The sequence below is a fragment of the Gorilla gorilla genome, chromosome 1, assembly GCF_029281585.2.
Source record: "Gorilla gorilla gorilla isolate KB3781 chromosome 1, NHGRI_mGorGor1-v2.1_pri, whole genome shotgun sequence".
Classification (NCBI taxonomy): Eukaryota; Metazoa; Chordata; class Mammalia; order Primates; family Hominidae; genus Gorilla; species Gorilla gorilla.
The window spans coordinates 14,550,931-14,574,417 of record NC_073224.2 but is presented as its reverse complement, the minus strand read 5'-3'; the positions used below and the strand labels follow the sequence as shown (position 1 = coordinate 14,574,417).

Here is a 23,487-nt window from a genome sequence, read left to right as displayed (position 1 = left end):
TGAGAAATCTCCAGACAACTTTCCACAATGACTGAACTAATTTACATTCCCACCAACAGAGTATAAACATTCTGTTTTCTCCATAGTCTTTTCAGAATTCGTTATTTATTGATTTTTTAGTAACAGCCATTCTGACTGGTGTGAGATGGTATATCATTGTGGCTTTGATTTATAGTTCTCTGATGATCTGTAATGTTGAGCATTTTCTTGTATGTTTGCTGGCTGCTTGTATGTCTTTTTTTGAGAAGTGTCTGTTCATGTCCCTTGCCCACTTTTTAACAGGATTGTTTCTTGCTTGTTGTATTGTTTAAGTTCCTTATAGATTTTTGATATTAGACCTTTGTCAGATGCATAGTTTGCAAATATTTTCTGCCATCCTCTAGGTTGTCTGTTAATTCTGTTGATAGTTTCTTTTGCTGTGCAGAAGCTCTTCAGTTTAATTAATTAGTTTTATTTAGTTTAGGTCTCACTTGTCAATTTTGGTTTCTCTTGCAATTGCTTTTGAGGACTTAGTGATGAATTATTTACCAAGGCCATTGTCCAGAATGGCATATCCTAGGTTTTCTTCTAGGGTTTTTATATTTTGAGGTCTTATATTAATCTTTAATCCATCTTGAGTTAGTTTTTGTATATGGTACAAGGTAGCGGTCCAGCTTCATTCTTCTGCATGTGGCTAGCCAGTTATTCCAGAATCATTATTAAATAAGGAATCCTTTCTCCATTGCTTATTTTTGTTGACTTGGCCAAAGATCACATGGTTATAGATGTGCAGCTTTATTTTTGGGCTCTCAATTCTGTTTCATTAGCTTATGTGTCTGTTTTGTGATGTGCATAAAATGGTCATTTCTAGGACCCTTTGTGTGCAATGTGTGTGTCCAGAGGTACCAGTAAAAACCCTGCCTCGGCTTCTGTTTCAGTTTGCTACAACTGACACTGTCTCAATTTCTTACCAAACCTCTCTTGAGCTTTCCTATGCCTTTGCCTCCAGTCCACACTGCAAGTCCTTAGTGCTGGATCTCTCTTGATGAGCAAATACATCTGGGAAAGCCCATTTCTGACTCCACTTTAACTGGCTTGAATTAGAATGCTTTTTGTACTTGCACACAAAATATCAGAAATCTTATCCAACTTGATTTTCGAAGAATGGAGTTTATAAAGATACAGGCCTTTTAGTCCGTATTGGCTTGTCTTCGTTATTGAACAGAATCGAAGCATTCCATTTTTCTATAAAACCAAGATAATTATGAAAAAGTAGTTTTTCATATCAACTGATCTATTGAGGCTTATGTTCAGCAGAACCTACTTGGTAAGTTCAAACTGGGGATGGAAACAGGTCAGGATACTAACAAAATGAAATAAACTGTTTTGTTTTGTTTGTTTTTTGAGGTGGAGTCTCAGTCACCAGGCTGGAGTGCAGTGGTGCAATCTCAGCTCACTGCAACCTCTGCCTCCCAGGTTCAAGCGATTCTCCTGACTCGGCCTCCCAAGTAGCTGGGACTACAGACGTGCGCCACCATGCCCAGCTAATTTTTGTATTGTTAGTAGAGACTGGGTTTCACCATGTTGGCCAGGATGGTCTTGATCTCTTGACCTTGTGATACGCCCACCTCAGCCTACCAATGTGTTGGGATTACAGGCGTGAGCCACCGCGCACAGCCAATAAACTCTTCTTTAACCTGCCTTATGCAATAAAGTCCCTGTGCCCCAAAGTTGTCTTAGAAAAGACAGCCTAAGTAGTTACTGTGCTTTGGACTTCACAGCCCAAGTACATCACACCATCAATATCCTCTTTAAAAGCCGGGAGTGAGGTTTTATAAAAGTATGCTTTAAACAAATGGCAGCAGGAAATTCAAAGTTGGGTAATTCATATTGCTGCTATAATTTGTTTGCACCTAAAAAGAAAAATCGTAGAAAATGAAGCATCATTGCCTGCAGGTACAGACACGTATGGTGTCTGAGATCATTGTTATTCTCTTCCTCTCATTTTTCTCCCATATCCTCTTAATGGAATAATTACATTATTGTAATTTACTTGTATATAATTCAGGCAAGCTAAGCACAACCAATAATATGTTTCTTCAGAGGAAAAAAACCCAAACATAATAATTAAAGAATAAATTAGTTACTGTAAGTAGCAAGTATTCCAGGTTTGGGGAGAAAGTGTAGGAGATGATCCCCTCAGAAATGGACACCAGTGGATGGTAACATGTGTGGGAACAAGAGTGATTCCATCTTAGATGCTAATCTGCCATGTTGGCTCCTGATTAACCCTGAGTCTGGGAATGCCTCCAAGGTGTCTAGCTGATGATTTACTCTCTATGTAGAAACACTTATGTACTCTGAGTTACACCTTTCCTCCACAACAACCCTTGATCTTGTTGCATACATTACCCGTAGCTGTAACACCCATAGCATTCTCTCGGCTACCCACTCATTCCTTCCAGAGCAAATATACTTTTCCTCCAGGATATATAAACCCTGGGTCTGGAAGGTTGTAGTGCGAAGGCCTACCTTTCTTGTGGCCACCCAAGACCACGCTTCTGTCTGTAAGTTCCCCAATAAATCACCCTTTTCCAACACACTGGATTTTTCTGCTCTGTTCTTTGGTTTCTTGGCTCCTTCTGTATTTGGTGGACACTTTGCATATATGACCCTTTCACAGAACAATGTGAAACTTAAACATTCAGCATTTTGGGACGATCTACTTTAAGAGATGTTCTGTAAATGATTTGCTGTGTAGGCCATGACATTTCCTCAGGCTCACCACTGAAACATCAACCTACTATAAAATGATAAAACATGTGCTTTAAATGTGAGCACTCTAACATATTTATGAAAGACACAACAGATGGGCAGAAAGAAACACTGAGAATGGGAATTTTATTTTCTTTATAATTTTTTTTTTTTTTTTTTAGATGGAGTCTCACTCTGTCATCCAGGCTAGAGTGCAGTAGCATGATCTTGGCTGACTGCAACCTCCATTTCTCAGGTTCAAGCGATTCTCCTGCCTCAGCCTCCCAGGTAAGCTGGGATTACAGGCACGCCCTACTACACCCTGGCTAATTTTTGTATTTTTAGTAGAGATGGGGTTTCGTCATGTTGGCCAGGCTGGTCTCAAACTCTTGACCTCAGGTGATCTGCCTGCCTCAGCCTCCCAAAGTGCTGGGATTATAGGCGTGAACCACTGTGCCCGGCTGGGAATTTGCTTTTCAACAGGGAAAGAGGCAGTGTATCTGCCAGGCAATAATGATGACAAGCACAAAACACTAATTTCAATGTATTGAGTATGTGAGAGGACCAGTACTAGTTTCCTTAGCTGTATTAATTTGAATTATTTTAACAACTTTAGGAAGTCAATATGATTTCTGTTTGAAAAGTGAGCAAACTTAGGCTCAGAGATATTGCACGCCTAAAGTCACACAGTTGGTATGTGGTTATGACAGTATTTATGTTCAGGTCTGTCTGCCTCCAATGCCTGGGTTTTTCTCTATGAGCTCCCACTTAGCTGTTCCAGTGTTCCTCCACTAGAATTTCATATTCTTTAGTGAGACAATCTCCAGGCATTATCCTAGCTTGAATAAAATGCTCCAGAAAGTTCTCCAACTCAAATCTACAAATCAGTAGTCGTTTTGTAAAATAACTTCTTTCTCCAAGGACCTCAGTTTTGAGGAACGTGTGCCCTGGATGAAGAAACTGGCATTCTCACTACTGGAAAGAAATAATTTTGTCTCCGTATTAATTTTTCGGTATTCTGGTTTTTAGATTTTTTTTTCATGAGTTATGTTAGTTTTGACTCTTTTGACTAGAGCCTGACCATTCTTGGATGATCGACTAAATTCAAGTTTCTGAAATGACACACATGAGAGATAGCTTTATTGATTTTCTATGAATTTTCTTATTTTTTCTTCTTATAAAAATGTCTCTCCAGGAGCAACACCAAAGAAAGCCAAGCTGCTGCAAAGCTTCTCACTGCCTTTGTATATTATGCCAGCTCCTCTACCTCAAACGCTTGCCCCGCCTTCTCATCTGAAAAATCTTTCCTCTTAAGATCCAGCTCAAATGGTACCAGTTCTCTCGCAAAATCATTCTGGAAGACCCCAGGGAAAGTCAATTTCTCATTCTTGTAAACATTCACATAATTTTGCATATATCACTCTCCTATTCACTTGACACTCTACAGTAACTCCTTCTGTATAATTCTATTTTCCCATCTAGCCTGTGAGCTACCCAATGGTGTCAATGAACTCAGTCCCCTTTGCGAACCTAGCATCTTCTACTGCACTGGCATAGGAAGAAAAATACTCAATAAACACTTGCAGAAATGACATTTAAAAACCATGCAGTCTTGTCTTTGAAAACTGTACTGTTCAGGAAGATCTAAGAAGATGAATACTTACTAGGGGCTCTTTTTCTCCTTGAAGAGCTTGAGTGAAATAATGGCTGTTGAACCAAGTTTGTTCTAAGTTCACTGAACTTGATTTATTAGCATTGAATTTTCTTTTTTAGCTTTTTTTTTTCTTTTGCTTGTAATTGGCCTCTTCATGTTTAACACAACCCTCCACCTATAAAAATCATAGGATGCTTCACAGAACAGTGAGAAAAGCGGACCCTTGGGACGTCAAGGGACTTACTAAAATGCACACAGCTAAGTGGGAGAGCTGAACTAGAACTCTGGTTCTATGGGTCTATTTTTTATTCTTTCTAGTAGGCCAGGTTGCTATGACAAAACAATAACCGCTTTAAGCTTATTTACAGCTCTTTAACCTAATCAGAAGGCTTTCTTTAATAGTTGCAGAGGGCACCATACCACAGAGAAAGTTGTCACGAGGTCTGGTGACTTTCCAAACAAAGCCGCTTATCAATTCAATGTTAAAAATATTGGTCCCATCCTGAGAACTGTGGTTTCCTTTTCTTAATGAAAAAAGCAATAAAACGCAAGTACACATCCATCTAGACATACAGGTTGTCAATAATAAAATAATGAGAGATGGCACTGACCATAATCTGTGTTTTCCGGCTCCCAACAATTTGATGGCCAAAAATAGGGGGTCTGTGGAATGAAAAGAAGTGGAACCCAGATTAGACAAATAAAAAATTAGTGGAGTTTCTGGCCAGTGAATTACATTTATCTTCCACAATTCTCTATATTAGTTTGCTATATGTTTTATAATACAGAACATGTTCCAAGAGAGACATTGAAAACTCATTGTCTACATGTACTTTGCTGACCAATTGCTCAGCTTCTAAACATGTGTAGTACCAGCAAGCAGGTATTTAGAATGTCATCCCTTTGCTGTAATTTTACACCAACTGACATAAAGGCAAAAAGGTCTGATTGTATATTCAAACAAAAAGTATTCATCCACAGAGAGGACTGAAAGAGGATTTATGTTCGGCAAGACTCAGGATGAAATATATTTAAATATAACAAATTGTTTTCTATGAATCATGTATTTCAACACTGCTTTTGGTAGCTCCAAAAAGCTCAACCAACCGATAGACTCTTTCTCTGAGATCTGACAATGATTTGCCTGGCTCCATTAGTCATATAATTCAATTCTCAGCATTGTCCAATGAGATTAAAGCAACTTTTTACTCTCACTTTTAAAGACATTTCCTAAATTCCTCTTGTAACTAATTTCTACCATTTAGTAGTGCAACAGGGTGATTCGAGTCAATAGTAACTTAATTATACATTTAAAAATAACTAAGAGTGTAACTGGATTGTTTGTAGCACAAAGAATAAATGCTTGAGGGAATGGAGATCCCATTCTCCATGATGTGATGACTCCACATTGCATCCTTGTATCCAAACACCTCATGTATTCCATACATATATACACCTATTATGTACCCACAAAAATTAAAATTATAAAATTTAAATTTAAAAAACCTACAAAAAATAAATAAAAATAGAAACATTTCCTTACAAAGACACTTGTTTCTCTAAAGTTTTAAACTGCACAAATCAGAGATTTTTTTTAAAGGAATAGTGTCTTAATTGAGTGATACAATCTACAATAGGCAGAATCCAGATTCTGTAGAATCTAGAAACTGACTGACTAAACTACAAAGAAAATGTCTGACCGAGAGAAACTTTATTATTATCATTAACATTTATATTTTCTAAAAGGACTTTCCTAGCCCTGCTAGCTGAACATGCTTGGCTCCTGACCACGAAGAAACCTGATGATCACCTGTCTCCTTATCAACCCCTAGTCCCTGGAATGATGAGGCCTGCAGGACTCACTGTAACAGTGATGGCAAGTATCAGTACTGCGGGCTTAATTCTATCTGTTAGCTAATTACCCTAACTACCATGTGCAATAAGCATATTTGGAGTCATCTCTGATTATCTGATCATTTTCCCCTCTAGAAGAGAGACTCTAAAGAAGGGAAAATGGGTAGATAGGGAGAACTGTTTGAATCTCTAAAGAAAAGTCTTTCCAAACTGTCTCAGAGGCCCCCCCGACCACCATCACCCAGGGATTTCAACTTACCCTCCGTTCTTTCTTGGGAATTACAGTAGTAAAATAAAGAAGGCTACTAACAGTAGTTTTGTGAACATGAGAACAAAATCATCGTAGGAATTCTGAAGAAAGAAAAAAAGACTAAACTGCTAGACAAAAGAGGATAGTAAGACTTTATGTGGGTCACCCTTATCACCCCAATCTCACTTGACTCCATAGGAGATGAAGCTTTGAGAATTCGATTTCTTAAAAATAAAATTGAATCAGGATTCTAGGATAGCCCTAGGGGGACAAAGTAGTTAAAACTTTGCTTTCATGTAGGGTGTCACTTTTTTTTTTTTTTTTTTTTGAGACAGAGTCTCACTCTGTCGCCCAGGCTGGAGTGCAGTGGTGCGGTCTCGGCTCACTGCAAGCTGCGCCTCCCAGGTTCACGCCATTCTCCTGCCTCAGCCTCCCGAGTAGCTGGGACTACAGGTGCCCGCCACCACGCCTGGCTAATTTTTTGTATTTTTAGTAGAGACGGGGTTTCACCGTGTTAGGCAGGATGGTCTCAATCTCCTGACCTCGTGATCCGCCTGCCTCGGTCTCCCAAAGTGCTGGGATTACAGGTGTGAGCCACCGCGCCCGGCCGGTGTTACTTTCTGAGATGCTTCTTAACGGAGTGCGTTGTTCCCTCTGGGTAGTTTCTATATTTTGGGGAGTATATATGTGTATGTATAGGTGTGTGTGCAGGCATATCTATTTATCTAACCTTAAAATACCTATTCTACTCAGACAAGACATATACTTTTTTCCCACAAAAGCACAAAAAATATTCTCAACTGCATTCTTATATTTTTCTTCATTCTCCATCATTTACTTTAGTGAGAATTTAATGACTGTAAAATTAAAGCATAAAGTAATTTTTTCTTGTGATATTATGTGGAAATGCCACTAAACCAATGTTCTTCACTAATATGGAAGATTTTTCTAAGAAGTAGTGTTTTGATCTGTAGTAAACGATAATATAGGAGAACAACAAACTCTTACAGTTTTTTTGGAATTTAAATACATACTTTCATAGTTCTACCATACATTAGGACATTTTAATGCATGAGTTTCTTGATTTTTCAATATTGGCTTCCTTAGCTAGGATGAAACTCATCCAAAACTGTTCAACTGTTGTTCAATAACTGTTGGAGCATATACTAATGTATTGAAAGTCATGAAAGAGAGCTAAAGAATTACATCAGATCTCATTTTCAGTTAGCTAAGAGAGGATGATTAGACAATTGTGACTTTACGGTAAATTTAAAAAATCACATGATTAAGACATGTACTACAAATTTGAGACAAATATATAAACTGTCATGCCAATGAAATAAAGATTTCTGTTTGTCTCAAATTAATGCTTTGAAGACTCTTGAGATTTTTTTATTATTATTATTTTGAGATGGAGTCTCGCTCTGTCATCCAGGCTGGAGTGCAGTGGCACCATCTTGGCTCACTGCAACCTTCGCCTCCTGGGTTCAAGCAATTCTCCTGCCTCAGCCTCCCAAGTAGCTGGGACTACAGGCACACACCATCACATCCAGCTAATTTTTGTATTTTTAGTAGAGATGACGTTTCACCATGTTGGCCACGATGGTCTCAATCTCTTGACCTCATGATCTGCCCACCTCTGCCTCTCAAAGTGCTGGGATCACAGGTGTGAGCCACTGCGCCCAGCCTAGATTCTTAATAATGGTTAGACTCCCAATCATTCACTGGAGGATTTGTAAACACGGCATCCCAACTTTTCCACTTTAATTTATGATTTTAAAATATCCTTCCAAGGAGTTGAATTTCACTTCGGTGTAATAAAGAACTTTCGCTGCTTGGAACCAACGTAAAAATAGAAGTGAAGACCTTGAATAATAATTTGTTTTCTATTATTAGAACTCTTCAAATATGGACTGGTTAATGACTTGGTAGACATTATAGTAGAAATTCAGTTACCTCTGAGTTTTCTGGTGTTTTTTAAAATCTTGGTTTCAGAACTCTAATATTATTAGATTTACAAATGTGTTTGTTATATTTAGATACTATTTCAAATATGGATGCATCATTAAAATATGTAACATTTACTATTTAGCACTAATGTAATTTTAATGTGTATATGTATAGATAATGTTTATTTTATATCTGCCTATCTATCTCAGCACACTGAACTTGACAACTCTCTGTCTATCCCTAGTAGTTACATAATTCATATGTCATTTGTACCCATTCCCTTGCTTTGTTCTAAAGCTCTTTTAAAAATTCTCTCCTTTTCTCCTGTATGTATGGTGATCCCTTCCTTCACATGGCTTTTTTTTTTTTTTTTTTTGAGACTGAGTCTCGCTCTGTTGCCCAGGCTGGAGTGCAGTGGCACAATCTCGGCTCACTGCAACCTCCATCTCCCAGGTTCAAGCTATTCTCCTGCCTCAGCCTACCAAGTAGCTGGAATTACAGGCACATGCCACCACACCCAGCTAATTTTTTTTGTTTGTTTTTTTTTTTAGTAGAGATGAGGTTTCACCATGTTGGCCAGGCTGGTCTCGAACTCCTAACCTCAAGTGATAGCCCGCCCTGGCCTCCCAAAGTGCTGGGATTACAGGCATGAGCCACTGTGCCCGGCCTCAGGTGCCCTTTTAGACCCATGAGCATGACTAAGACATGTAAACCTTGTCTGTCTACTACATTTTCTGGGAATAGAGATTTCTTTAAAAAAATCAGGAAGCATTAGTCACATAAAAACAATTTATTTGCTGATCACCAATAATTCCTAGTTATTAAAAATTTAATCTTGGGGCCAGAAGTTACTTTAATAATATGCTATTTTAAGCTACCATTAGTGTAAGTTTTGCTGTATAAAGAATAAAGCTCCATTAATGTAAAGCTTTTTTAAGTTACGTAATTTAACTAAGTGCTTGAATACTTAGGTCAGTATCACAGTTTCAGAATACAGCTTTATTTCCTCCTAGCTCTTAAGTCCAAAACTGTCCTACGATTATTTGCCTTGGAAGAAATGAGTCCAAGGAAGGGGCAGTGAGACTGTTCTAGGAGGACAATAATCTTTAAAATGATTTTTTAAAGCAAATGATTAAAGTGATTTTTAAAGCATATTTCCTCTTTGTTCTCAGTTTTCCCAAACAAATTTTAGGCACTCTGATTACTATTCAGTCATTTATGTAGACATAGAGCATTTAATAATACTTAGAACAAGTGAGAAGAAGGCTCCAAAGTCTGAAAGTTGGACTGTGGGGAGAACCCTCCAGCAAATACCTCTTGGAAATGGATTAGAGTTTGACATCCAGCATTTTATGTGCCTTAATTTTACAGGCTAGAATCTGCTAGTCAGTTATTAATGAGCCATAATGTCTACTGAAATGTAGAATATACTTTAGGTAAATCAATGTGAACTCAAGTGTCAAATATACTTACAATGACTGAAATTAGAGTCCACAATCATTGCCAGAAAGAATAATAGCATCTGTGTCATTTGCAAATGACCTAGAATGACTCTTATCAGTTTGCAAGTTATCTGAGGTGTCCTGTTGCAGTTGAGTGCACACACACAATATATCATCATGTCAGTCTTTACAGATTTGTAGAAGAGCCTAGGATGCTGAGAGTTTATTAATTAGCTGAATCCTATCTGGAGTTTCAAGCATTCCCGTTAAAATTTACTTGGGCTGAAGATGGTCTGGATCACAGGCAAGGGTCAGACAGAGGAAGACTCTCCGGTCCTTCCGAATGCCATTAAGTCACTTTATGAATTTCCCTTAAGCTTTTCATATAAAATAGAACTTCAGTCATCACACAATTTAGCTTTCACACATCATCTTGACTAAGCATACTTTATCTTTCTCTGTGTTTATTGCTTTTTATGTCTTTAGTTTAATGTTAATTAGTTTCTAACTAGCCTAAGTCAAAGAAAAATAAGTCATAGTTTTTAAAAGTTCTGTTCAAAAGAAACCTAACTAACAAACGAAAAGCGGGCTTCTAGTTTACTGTTAAAGAACATTTCTAATAAACTTACTTGAAACCGGTAAAAGGTGCCATCATCCTTGAGTGTGAGGACATGATCTGAGATTGGAAAGAAGTAGCCATGGGCAGCCATTAATGTTCCCAAATGGAGCGCCTCCACTGTTTTATGAAAACAAACAAAGAACATAAAAAAGCCTTTTAAATGTATTCTTTTATAGGAATGTAACGTTTTTGTGTGGTTCCTTTTGTCAGATACAGTAAGTTCCTCTTGAAAGATTTAATTTCTGAGTTCCTTGTTCTTTGTTCTCGAGATAAACTTCCTTGTCCCTTCTCCTAAGCTACCTGCTCTGTAAACAACTTCTCCTACCAGTCCCAGTCTGTAACTCACATCTCTTCCTTATTTGGAAACAGTCCTCCTTTACTCCTGGCTACCCATTCTGTAAACTGCCCCTCCCACTGAAACAGGTCTTCCAGCCAAAACTACACTTCCTGCCTTTGCTGTGCGCTGACATGCCCAAACATGCCTTGTACCGAAACGGACAGCCTCTCCCTTCCCACCTAATTAGCCATATTCAATTTTAAACAGTAGCCAATCGGGTCAGTTTAGATTGTGTGGTACGACTCCAGCCAATGGGGACAGGACACAGAAGCAGGGACTAATAGCGTTAGGGATAAAAACCCCTTCCCTCCTTTGTTCGGTGTGCTCTCGCAGTGGCCAGAAGTGCGAGTGGCACCCTTCTGCAGAAGTAAATTTGCCTTGCTGAGAAATCCTTTGTTTGAGTGCTCGTTTTCCTTGCGACTCCGAGCTCTTGTTTCTAACACTTTAGAGTACATTCTTGGCATTCTGAAAACCTGGCTTTGTGCTTTTTCTTCTTTTTTCAGCTCTTTCTCACAAGACACTAAGATGGTTCTAGTTCCTGGTAGCAACTGCCATGACCAACCTCATCCGATGACAACAAGTCCATGAGAAGATAAAGTTAAGAAACGTTAAAATGGGAAGGCTCTTCTGAATCTGTAGAGTATGTCTCCCTCATTTTATAGATGTGTGTTGGCCCATGTGATAATGTTCTCTCACAGGCAGTTGCATTTGGCATTTATAGCACTTTAAACTTTTAAAAGTTTTCACTTGCATCACCTCATTCTCAATATCATAGCAATCTAGTACCATCAGTAATGTTTCTAATGATATGGACCACTATTTTGTGATGCTATGAGGGAATGTTAAGGCATCAAGGACCATATATGCTGCACTATTGAATCTACAGACTGGTGATTGTAAAGATTGTTCTAGCTTTTACTATTCTATACAGTGTTCTAAATATGGAGTAGGAAGAGATTTATTGGACAATGTAAACATATAGTCTGAAACTAAGGCTGTAATACTCATACTGTCTATAGCCGCCAACAATTTCTTCCAACAAAAGGGTTAGTAAAATTTGGTCAATAGTTATTACTGCGTTTGTGCAGAGATGACATAAAGTTTTCTAACTTAAAGGCTAGAAAATATGAAATTATGCAAAATAGTTTTCTACCCCAACAAAAAAAATATATGTACAGTTGTCCCTTGGTATCCTCAGGGGATTGGTTTGAGGACCTGCACAGATACCAAACATCAAGGATGCTCAAGTTCCCCACTTTGCCCTCCCACATCTGTGGATTTTTGATCATGGGTGGTTGAATCCACAGATGTGGAAGTCATAAATAGAGAGGGCCTACTGTATGTAGAAAATACCAGAAAAGTTAGATTTATTTATCTGTTTATGTATCTTTATGTATAATTCATTTATAAATTTATTTCTGTTTCTTAGTCAAGAAGCTAGGATTCTTACAGCAGTTCTAGGACAATATGGATCTATCTATATCTCCAGCCATCAACCATGGGGAGCTTTTACACCTCAGTTAAGAACTGAGTAACTAAGTAGCTAGCTATGGTACAGCAAAGCATAAGAATCCCATCCTTTTACCCCTTACACCTACATAAATAAACAATTTGTTGTTAAATTTTTATCTGTTTTGGGGTACTATGATGCCCCTTGAAATTGTTATCTAGCATTTTGCAAACATTTCAATTGATAACTTCTACCTCTGATCTCTCCCTGCATTGTTCTTGCCGATAATAAAGAACAACTGCCAATTATTCTTCATTCTTTGCCCTGGCTTTGGAAGACTGTTACTAAATGCTCCAGCCATCATCTCCAAACTCGCAATCAAGTCTCTCTGTATAGAATGTTGTTTTTTGTACAGAGGAGCATTTTTTTTTCATCAATTTTGTGCGTGTGTGTGTGTGTGTGTGTGTGTGTGTGTGTGTGTATTTCCATCATTTCAACATCCTTTCAGTTCAAAGTCAAGGTCTTCTCAAAGCATGCATTGCTCATAGCAACATGCCTACCTATCCTTGTTAAAACTTTAGTGCCAGGGTGTCATTGTGGAAAGAACAAGAACTTTGGAGACACCCACTGTCTTCTGTTACTTTCATTCTCTGTGCCTCCCCCATCTATTAATAAAGGTCATAAACCTACCTGGCAGGATTGACGTGAGAATGACATAAGCACACTTGTAATGAAATTGGAATCATGCTTCCAGCCTAGTAGGTACTATGTATATGGTAGCTACTGTGCTTCATTATTTACACACAAAATAATTTTTACTTTTCTACAAACCACTTTCAGAAAATCTACTTCCATACATTTGCCTTCTGCTAGGTTGAGTGAATATTTCCAACACAAAAAAACATAAAAGTTTGAAGTGATAGATATGTTAATTATTCTGATTTGATCATTGCACATTTCATGTATTGAAATATTACTCTGTACCCTATAAATATCTAACAAAAGTTTTAAAAAGCTAGGCTGAGTGAGGAATCCTGACAGTCCTAAGCAGCCACGTTCATCAACATCATCTTATTCTTTTTTTTTTGACTGTCTGTAAAATTAAAATGGTAAGAGGATCTAGAAAGATAGTTGGCCCATAACAAATGAGCAGGTGGGTATAGTCCTGGTTAAATTCTGAATCCCTAAGTACCCCTGTGGACGAGTGAAGAATATGCCATCCCAAAATACCCCAGATTGTTTCAAGTTGAAAACACTGGATGAATTGTAGTTTCAGAAAGGGCTAGCTGGCCTATCTCTTCCTATATGCAGCAAGCCATAAAGATTCCTCTGGGAGGGGTATCTTGCTTTTGCCAGGGCAAGAAAATAGCTCTTATCACCAGAGACTGGGAGTTGGGGGCTGCAATGAACCTGAATAAAGGGCTGGATGCGGTGGCTCATGCCTGTAATCCCAGCACTTCGGGAGGCCAAGACGGATGGATCAATTGAGGCCAGGAGTTCAAGACCACCATGGCCAACCTGGCGAAGCTCGTCTCTACTAAAAAAAATAAAAAATAAAAAAATTAGCTGGGCATGGTGGCAGGCATCTGTAATCCCAGCTACTTGGGAGGCTGAGGCATGAGAACCACCTGAATTCGGGAGGTGGAGGTTGTAGTTAGCAGAGATCACACCACTGCACTCCAGCCTGGGCGACAGAACAACACTCTATCTCAAAAAATTAAATTAAATTAAATTAAGAAATAAACTTAATCAAGTAACCCCTACTTTCCACTAGTTTTATGCCCCCAATATATTCCCTAGTGATTCTGCTAGAAAATTTACTGCCTTCAGCCAGATTTTCTTTGTTCTGTCATTTTTTTTTTAAATTTATTATTGTTTGTCTAAAAAGTATAGAAGTGTCTTGCTTCGGCCATTTCTTCAGACTTCACACTCTTGTGAAGATCCCCATGTACATGTAAAACTAATAAAATGTGTATGATTTTCTCTATTAATCTGCCTGGTATCCACCTGGTCTCCAGATCCACAGAAGAGCTTAGGGGGGTTGCAGATGATCTCTGACTTCCTTACACCTGTTAGGGAATATAGGGTGGGGCAACATGTAACATCCTTTGCAGGTGGCCCATCTGTCTTCGTATAGCCATCTTTATTATTTTAGTCCCAGCAGTCTGTGGCCTGGGAAGATAGTGTTAGCACACTTTCCCGGAAGAAAAATTAAGTTACGGCACATAAGGAAATCTGCGGAGTATAGATACAAGAAGGGAAAACTGAGATGCCCAGGAAGATAGACAGTAAGAGGAGCTTCTGAGTTCTAAGCATAGGAAAGAGTGTGACTAAAACCAAGCCAAGGAACAACAAAAAGCAATTGGGTGTTAAAGTGTTGATGAGGATTAGAAAAATAGAGTGAAAGTAAATATAGAGATGCTACAAAAAAGAAAAACAGAAGTGAGTGATCATAAGACTATTCTTGGCTCCTGCATCTCATTAACTACTAATTTACAAGTTATATACTTATAGAGTGCAAAGCGTATGTTGGCAGGTTCTTCTTCATGTAATACTACCATAATTAGTCATTAATAAATGCTTGCAAATGAGAATGAGTGAATTAGTAAAATTCTCCTTCCTTTTTTGAGGTACAATATTTTCATTTGATTTGATGATATGCATTCTCATTTTACTTCTCTTCTGAGTGATACTTATGTTCCATAATTTTACAATTAAGGAAAATTTGTTTTGATACTTTTGCATCATGTCATGAATTTAGTAGAAATATACTGGTGGTGATACAGGTAAGACCTAGATTTAATTTCTATGTGAGTCACACACATTTCATATGTCAAGGTGAAATCAAACCTTTTGACTTCATAGTTAAGAGGACTGATCTTCTAACAATGCTTACAAATGGTTTTAAGATTTTTGGTCAAATAGTAATCTAGAGGTACTGAAATAATAATAGATATTTTGTGTTCATTACAGGATCTCCAGAAAATATAGCTCCAGAGCAGGATAAATGCCTAGATGAAAAATCAGAAAGTTGGGGTGAATTTTTTTGCTTCATTTAGGATGACAAGTTTAGCACTCAGCATATCCATGGCAAAAGTAGCAAGTGAATCAATATTTGCTAAATCAATGAACAAGGACATTTATGAGTAAATGACACACCAAGAATATTAAAAACCTAACACTGCATAGAAAAACACCAGGCTAATTATTGTGTGTTATAAGCTGTTGAGGTGGGGCTATTGTAGCTATTTTGTTGTGAGAAAAGATAATAGTGATATTAACAAGATAAATGCCAGTAAGAGTGGACTTGGGGCAGTATTCTCAAGACAGACTTGTTTATTGTTAGGGACAAACATGGTGCCACAGTTCCCTGTGGTCCCACTGCTCCGAAATCTTAGCACCATCTTAATCTAATAAGAATCCATAAGACCGCTGACAATCTTGGAACAAAGTGTTGAAAGAGTTTACTGAGTAATCTATCAAGATCACTCTCCCAATAACGGCACACCAGATGGCCCAGCAGCATCACGCTTCACGGCAAAATAATCGCTAATTAATCTTCTCGTACATGTGTTATTCTCTTCACCCACACAGCTAAAGTTCAACAACAAACCTACTAAAAAATTCCAGTTTATTTTTTTGTTTGGATATTCAAGCCATGAGCAAGCTGAGAAACAAAAATCAATCTCCAAACACCTCTGATTAGGTGAACAGCCTAGAACAGCTTTGTTAAGCGTGATACCAACATAGGATGATTTCACTCCAAACTCTAAAGGAATGGTATTATCAACATCCTCTGATAGCAAAGAGAATTCTCCACAGCATAATTTGCTTTTGACCACCACGACTTCAAAAAGTTAACAGGATGAAAACCACAGTATAAAAGAGGCTTGTGGAACTCCAGGGGTGCAATCGGTTAGCTCACGGTGCTTATAAAAGAGGCTTGAGTACTTGAGTGTAAAGTACTCTATATTTACAATGTAATTTTAAAACTCAGTAATATTTTTCTTACCCAGAGGCTCAACTTCTTGCAGCCTCCTCTTCTTTTAAATACAGCTCATAATTTTGCAATGATTAATAAAATGCCTCTGAGTCAAGAAAATAATTTAAAAACTTCACTGAATCCTGTATTTTTATCACTATCATGTTATTTACTCTTATTTATGTGCATGTATTAACATTCTTTTCATTTCTAACACAGTATAAGTATGATTAGTGTGTGGGGAGAAATATTTTAAAAGAAAATCTAAAAAGAAAAAAGATGGCAGCTGATTATATTAAGGAAACAGAGATGCTAAAATGAAGACAAAGGTAAGTTACTTAATGATAAAATAACAGGTATTCATCAGGACAATTCTGAGCCATAAAAAGAAGATATGTTGGACTTGTTATTTTCTGTTTAAGAAGACATGGAAGTGGTCATTTTAGAAATCCTTCAAAATATTATGCTTTATTTTTTAGAACTGGCATTTGGAAAGGTAAGATTGGTCATGTAGAAAAATCTCATACGCGGAACATTTTATTCTCCGACAAAACCAAGTAAAAATGGACTATTACCATATTTAGAAATTTCTGAAGTAAGTTTATTTTCTCAACAGTAGGAGTTAGTAAAAGAAGTACCTCGGCTTTCATCTTTTTAAAAAAAACATCATTTGCATGTAAGAAAAATCAAGTGCCGCTTTCTCAACAGCAATCATAATTCGGGATAGAGAAGTGAATAATTAGGTGACACAGAATAGATAAGCTAAAAGAGATTCTATTTGGGAGAAATAAAAACAGAATCATAATTTATATCAACATTGAGGAATGCAATAAGAAATTAATATAAGTAAACGCTATTTCCAAAAAAGGAGCAGAGTACAAAGGCTATGCCAGTCCCCTGCCTAGGTTCACATCCCGGGTCCCTCATTTGCTGGCTGTGTGACCTGAGCAAGAGACTTGGATTCTCTGGGCCTTGGTGCCCTCATCTGTAATCATCTGTAAGAAGAAGTTGACAAAATACTAATGCCAAAGATTAGCGGCAAGGATCCATTAAGATAATATGCGCAATGCACTTAAAACACAGTCTGCCACACAGACATGCTCCTGAGATGACAGTTATTATCAGTTCATACTTATGAAGTGTCACATTCAGGAGCACTTAATCTAGTTTAAGGGGCGATGGGAAACATGAGTAGCTAGTGTTGCTCTGGGCTTCCCAGTCGTGTTAAACACTTCCAATTCAACTCTATTTTAAATGCCCCAGGTGATCAAACCAGAGTCTTTTGTGTGCTGAAATATGCCTATGTTTTTCCCTACAGCAAAGAACACTAACAAAATCCCAAAAAGAAATTAGGGACAAACTTATTACATATCACAGGGATAGCCACAGATTTCCAAAGGCGGCATGCTCCGCACGCTAGGTTTACAAAACCATACTGTGAATACCAGATGCCAATGAGAGACCTGCCTGCTTTAGAGGACTGATGTAAGGACACCCTGAACCTGACAGTAGAAGAATAACAGGGACAGAGAGAGCACGGGGACAGCAATCAGAATAGGAGATGAATTCTTAGGGAAGCATAATATTTGCCTAGGACTAAAAAAAGAAAATCGACATTAAAATAATAAAGCAATTGGCAGTGAGAGTAACAGATAATCATAAGTCAACGATCTTTTTTACACACACAGAGTAGACCAGTCTAGATGCCTAATGGCAGTTATGACATCTTAGGCATTCTGCATAGATGAAAAATCATGCTGAAATTTGAAAAAATGATCCATGTAATACTGGTGTGAATAACTGGTTTCAGATCTACATTATACAGCCTATATGATATTAGCATGTTCATTCCCCAGATTTAGATAGGTAGTTCCATCAGCCAATCCTTTAACAAGATTCTGTTATATTATATGTGTGTGTGTGTGTGTATATATATATATATATATATATATATATATGGGTTAGGTGCATAGAATGGTATTCAGATGAGATAAAAATCATGCTTACTTCATCTAAGTACAGTGTGAGGAAACCATCACAATGGCAAGGGCCAGGGCAGTAATAAATTACCGTGGAAAACAACATTCCATCTAAAATTCAGTATACATTCTGCAAAATTTCCATTAGTTAATCTGGCTGAATGAGCTGGAAGAAAGTAGGGCACTGAATTAACTTTTTAATAGGCAGAGGAGTTTCTACAGCATGTATTTCTTCAAATCAGAGAGAGCACACACTGCCAAAAAAGCACATGTGGAAATCATGGGAAAAAAAAGGCTCAACTGCAAGTCATGGGGCTTAAATTCTAATCCTAGTGCCTGTAACTGCATGTCAGGAGTAAGTCACTTCCTTTCTTTTGTTTTGAGATGGAGTCTCACTTTGTCACCAGTCTGGAGTGCAGTGACGCGATCTTCGCTCACTGCAACCTCCGCCTTCCAGGTTCAAGCGATTCTCCTGCCTCAGCCTCTCAAGTAGCTGGGACTACAGGCATGCGCCACCACGCCCGGCTAATTTTTGTATTTTAGTAGAGACAGGGTTTCACCATGTTGGGCAGGATGGTCTCTGTCTCTTGACCTCGTGATCTGCCTGCGTCGGCCTTCCGAAGTGTTGGGATTACAGGCGTGTGCCACCGCATCCAGCCAAGTCACTTCCTTTCTTAGAGCTGGCATCTGTAAATGCAGCGGGGATCACTAAAGACTTTTTAGTTCTGAGTCCATGACAAGATGTGCAGTCAAAACACTAGCTAGAAGTTGTGGCAGAGCAGCCGCCATCCTTATTTTTGCCTCCTTGTGTCAAAGGGAAATGGATTTTTCTTTATTTCTCAGACATTCTTGCCATTGCCCATGTCCCAATACTCTAACACGAAAGAGAAAAATAGCCCAATATGAAATATAAAAGCTGATTTTAATTTCAGTTGCTCATAACTCAATCCTGATGATTCTCAAGGGCTGCTATAGTATAGAGTTTTTGTACACAGAGCAAATGAATGCTTATTCCAAATAGGAACTGGTTTTATGCGTGTGTTCTATTTACACATTTTCAAAAACTAGTTGTAAAAACGCACACGTCTTGGTATTAGCCAGTAACACATCCCATGTGCCAAAATATCCTGAATGCATTTTGTTTGAAAATCAAATATCACTCCTAAGGAATAAGCAATATAGTCTTCTCATAATACCTGTTAATGCTATCTCTTTTAAAAATCACTATTCCTTAATATTTGAACCATAATGAATGATAAGTCTAATTTCAAAGCCACAGCCTTGGTCACTGAAAAAGTCACAGTTTTTATGAAATTTCAAAACAAAATCAGTGGAATGCACTTTTATCTGTATTTTGCAGAAACAAATGCTTGAATTGAGAAAAGCATGTAGGACGTCAGGACTGATGTTTGCAACTTTTGAATAATCTTTACAGCAAAGTATCATTTTAAAAATCCTAGTTTATATAAGCACATGTATTTATCCATTTTTATTTTTAAAATCTCTGTGTGTATATGTTGGTGTATGAGTTTTAGTAACTAAAATAATCTGAAAATAAGAATTTTAGATTTTAGAATACCTAAAATCTAATACACAAGCTTTCCATGAACCTACTGGATAGAGATCATCTTTCTCAAAATTAGGTTGGAAACTAGATATGGGTAAATTTGTTAAATAAGATGTATTAAAACATTTTTTCTGTTTGCTGTTTTAAAACCAGCACAGTCTTTCATAAACAATTTGATTGTAATTTTAAATACCACAATTAAAATTATAACTACTGCCTAACAATAACAATGAGGCAGGTTCAGAATCCATAATGAGTAAATTCAGATGAGTTATTAAAAGTATTAACAACTCCCCTCAAAAATCCCCCCCTCTTTTCTTCACCATTCTGCTTGCTAATTTCACTATTTTGTGTAATTAGCCAGAATTTAAACATCAGATGTTTTTAAAGAATTAAAATCAGGCTGGGCATGGTGGCTCACACCTGTAATACCAGCATTTTGGGAGGCCAAACTGAGAGGATTGCTTGAGACTAGGAGTTCGAGACCAGTCTGGCCATCATAGTTTCTTAAAAAATTAGCAGGGCATGGTGGTGCACGACTGTGGTCCCAGGTACTTGGGAGGCTGAGGTGGGAGAATTGCTTGAGCCCAGGAATTTGAGGTTGCCGTTAGCCATGATCATGCCACTGCACTGGGTGACAGAGTAAGACCCCCTCTTTAAAAAACAAAAATTAAAAAAGAATTAAAATCAATTAGCCTCTAAGAAAATATGGTTTCATAAGGTTATTTTAATAAAGTACATAGTGAGACAGCTTTATTTCCAGAATTCAAATAAATTCTAGGGGAGGTGGGGGACTGGGGCAGGCTGGTCAATGGGTACAAAATTACACTTAGGCGGGAAGAATAACTTTTGGTGCTCTATTACACAGTAGGGTGACTATAGCAAATAACAATGTAGTGTATATTTCAGGATAGCTAGAAGAGGAGATTTTGAATGCCGTTACCACAAAGACATGATAAATGTTTAAAGTGATGGATACGGTAATTGCCCTGATTTGTTCACTATATTATATATACATGCATTGAAACATCACATCATACCTTATAAATATATACAACTATAAGGTGCCATTTATAAATAAGAAAAGAAATTCTAGATGCTGTAGGTGATATTAACAAGAAGAAATGTCTGGAGCCTCAGTGGATCAGTAATCTTGGTGGACAACACACACATGCCCCCTGGTGGGAAGAGCACTGCATTATATGGGGCAATGGTTATGAGCCTGGCCTTTGAGCCAGACTGCCCTGGCCCCGCTGCATCTTAGCAGTTCTTTAGTCTTCAAAATTCAAATTTTTATCATTTTCATTATGTAATAAGCTTTCCTATAAATGTGATCATCATTCTTAGAACACGTATCTTCAGACTGGTTTCTATCCTAAATTCCTGTATGGTATTCTGAACAGCCTTTGTGACATCTCCACGTGAATATTGAATAAACATCTCAAATTCATCATGTCAAAATTGAATTGTTGGCTTTCATCTGAAACCCACTCTTCTCGCAGTTCTTCTCACCTGAGTTAATATCAGTGACTTTCATTCCACTGCTTGGACCAAAAAGCTTGGATCGTCTGATGTCTTTCTTCCATTCACTGACTCCAGTCCAGAAGCACATTCTGATGATCCTGTTTTGCTGTATGTTCTTAGAATCTGCCCTCTTATCAGCCACCCACATGCACCACCTCCACCACCCCAGTCCAACCTCATATCATCCTGTGGCTGAGTCACTGCAACAACATTCAAACTAATTTCATTCACACTTTGCCCTTTGCTATGATGATTATCTTAAAACATATATTAGATCAAGTCGCTCCTACGCAAGCTCTCAACAATTTCCCCTATTTCTCAGGATTGAAATAAAATTCCTTGTCATAGGCTTTACAAGATCTTATATGACCTGGCCACCCCAGTTACTTCTCTGTCTTCCTTTCCTATTTCCTTGCCCATCTTTACACATCCTCCTCTAGTTCACAGACCTCCTTGTTGCTCCTCAAACATACCAAGCATGCGCAGGCCTTGGGCTTTGCTAGGCTCTCTGCCTGGAATGCTCAGAACCCTTCCTCCAGAGAGCAGAACACCCCACCTCCTTCCTTCAGTTGGATTCTAGCCAAAGCCACTACATCAGAGACGCCAGCCCTGACTACACTGGTATAGAAGACCATGTATCTTTTAGTTGGCTTTCATAAAAACCATTTTTATTTAGTACTCATCACCACTTACCATATAACATATTTACCTATTTTTTTATTGATTATTGTCTTGTCTAGTGAACATTTTAAGCTCTAGGTAAGTATGGACATTTTTGTCTGTTTGCCTGGTTGGTTTTAGTGGTTTGTTTGCTTGATCTGCTGACCGTGACTTAATTTCTGAGATATTGCAACCAACTAAAAAATATGAGAGCGGAAATGGATAAAAGGATCTTACATTATTTCATAGCACAAATTCTTAGAAATAAAATAGGGGAGCCAAAAGATGCACATATTTTTTAAGTGTTGCTATTTTATTTATTTATTTATTTTTTGAGACGGAGTCTGTGTCGCCCAGGCTGGAGTGCATTGGCGTGATCTGGGCTCATTGCAACCACCCCTCCCTGGTTCAAGTGATTCTCTGGCCTCAGCCTCCTGAGTAGCTAGGATTACAGGCACATGCCACTAAGCCTGGCTAATTTTTGTAATTTTAGTAGAGACTGGGTTTCACCATGTTGGCCAGGCTGGTCTCAAACTCCTGACCTCAGGTGATCCGCCTGCCTCAGTCTCCCAAAGTGCTGGGATTACAGGCATTAGCCACCATGCCCAGCCTATGTATGTCTATGTTTTTTAAACGTAATATTGTTCCATCTCCAGATGGCATCTGGAGATGGCATTATTAGCAATAATACATATATAGTATAACATACATATATATTATATATATATAATTTAAATTCTCACCAAAAGGGTATAAATGTGTTGGTATCCCTGTAAAGTAGTTAACCACTTGGAATTATTATTTATTTTCTCATTCTTCATTTGCTGGGAAGAAATGGCATTTTGCTTTAATTTGACTTAACTGGAGTTATATTGAATTTTAGCTAAAATGCACAGTCTTTTAATACACAGTATGAGTGAAAGAAAAGACATTTCAAGTTGACAGGGAAGGTTTCACAAAAGGGTAGGTTAGACTAGGAATGGAAGGATTTTAGACTGTTGGTCAAGAGGGAGGTCCTTCAATTTCTCCCCAATTCTCCTAAAAATGCTCTCTTTTCTTATTTTCTCGCCTTTCAATTTTGATTTGTTTCCTAGGCTTATCTTATGTAATTAATTAATAAAAATGCATTCCCTTTTTATTTTTCAAATTCTTTGCTCCATTATTTACTCATACCAGGTTTTATTAATTTACCCTATTAGACTTCATTTCTTCTGCCATTCACCTGTCGTCCATCCACCCATCTGCTATCCATTCATCCACCATCCATTAACCCATCTGCTGTCCATCTAACAGATAATTATTCACTGTCTGCTTGGTTTTAGGTGCTTAACTACAAGCCACAGATATAAAAGTGAAGATGACACTCTCCCTCTCTCTACCCTCAAGAGACTCACAATGACGTGGATTATACTGTGCTTTAAAAAGCCAACGATGGGCCAGGTGTGGTGGCTCACGCCTGTAATCCCAGCATTTTGGGAGGCCGAGG

General features: G+C 37.9%; 1 protein-coding gene across 12 annotated transcripts in view; it reads right to left on the bottom strand.

Annotated features, from left to right (window-relative positions):
- The window catches only part of RGS7 (regulator of G protein signaling 7), a 590,397-nt gene that overhangs the window by 149,681 nt on the left and 417,229 nt on the right, over positions 1–23,487 (bottom strand). For 8 of the 12 annotated variants that reach the window (XM_019032166.4, XM_063707301.1, XM_019032153.4 and 5 more), the window contains 2 exons: positions 10,513–10,619; positions 4,999–5,050 (listed from right to left, as the gene is read on the bottom strand). The exons of the other annotated variants lie outside the window; for them this stretch is intronic. In XM_019032166.4, the coding sequence (XP_018887711.1) occupies positions 4,999–5,050; positions 10,513–10,619 (159 nt within the window). The remainder of the gene's footprint in view (positions 1–4,998; positions 5,051–10,512; positions 10,620–23,487) is intronic. 12 annotated transcript variants of the gene reach the window in all.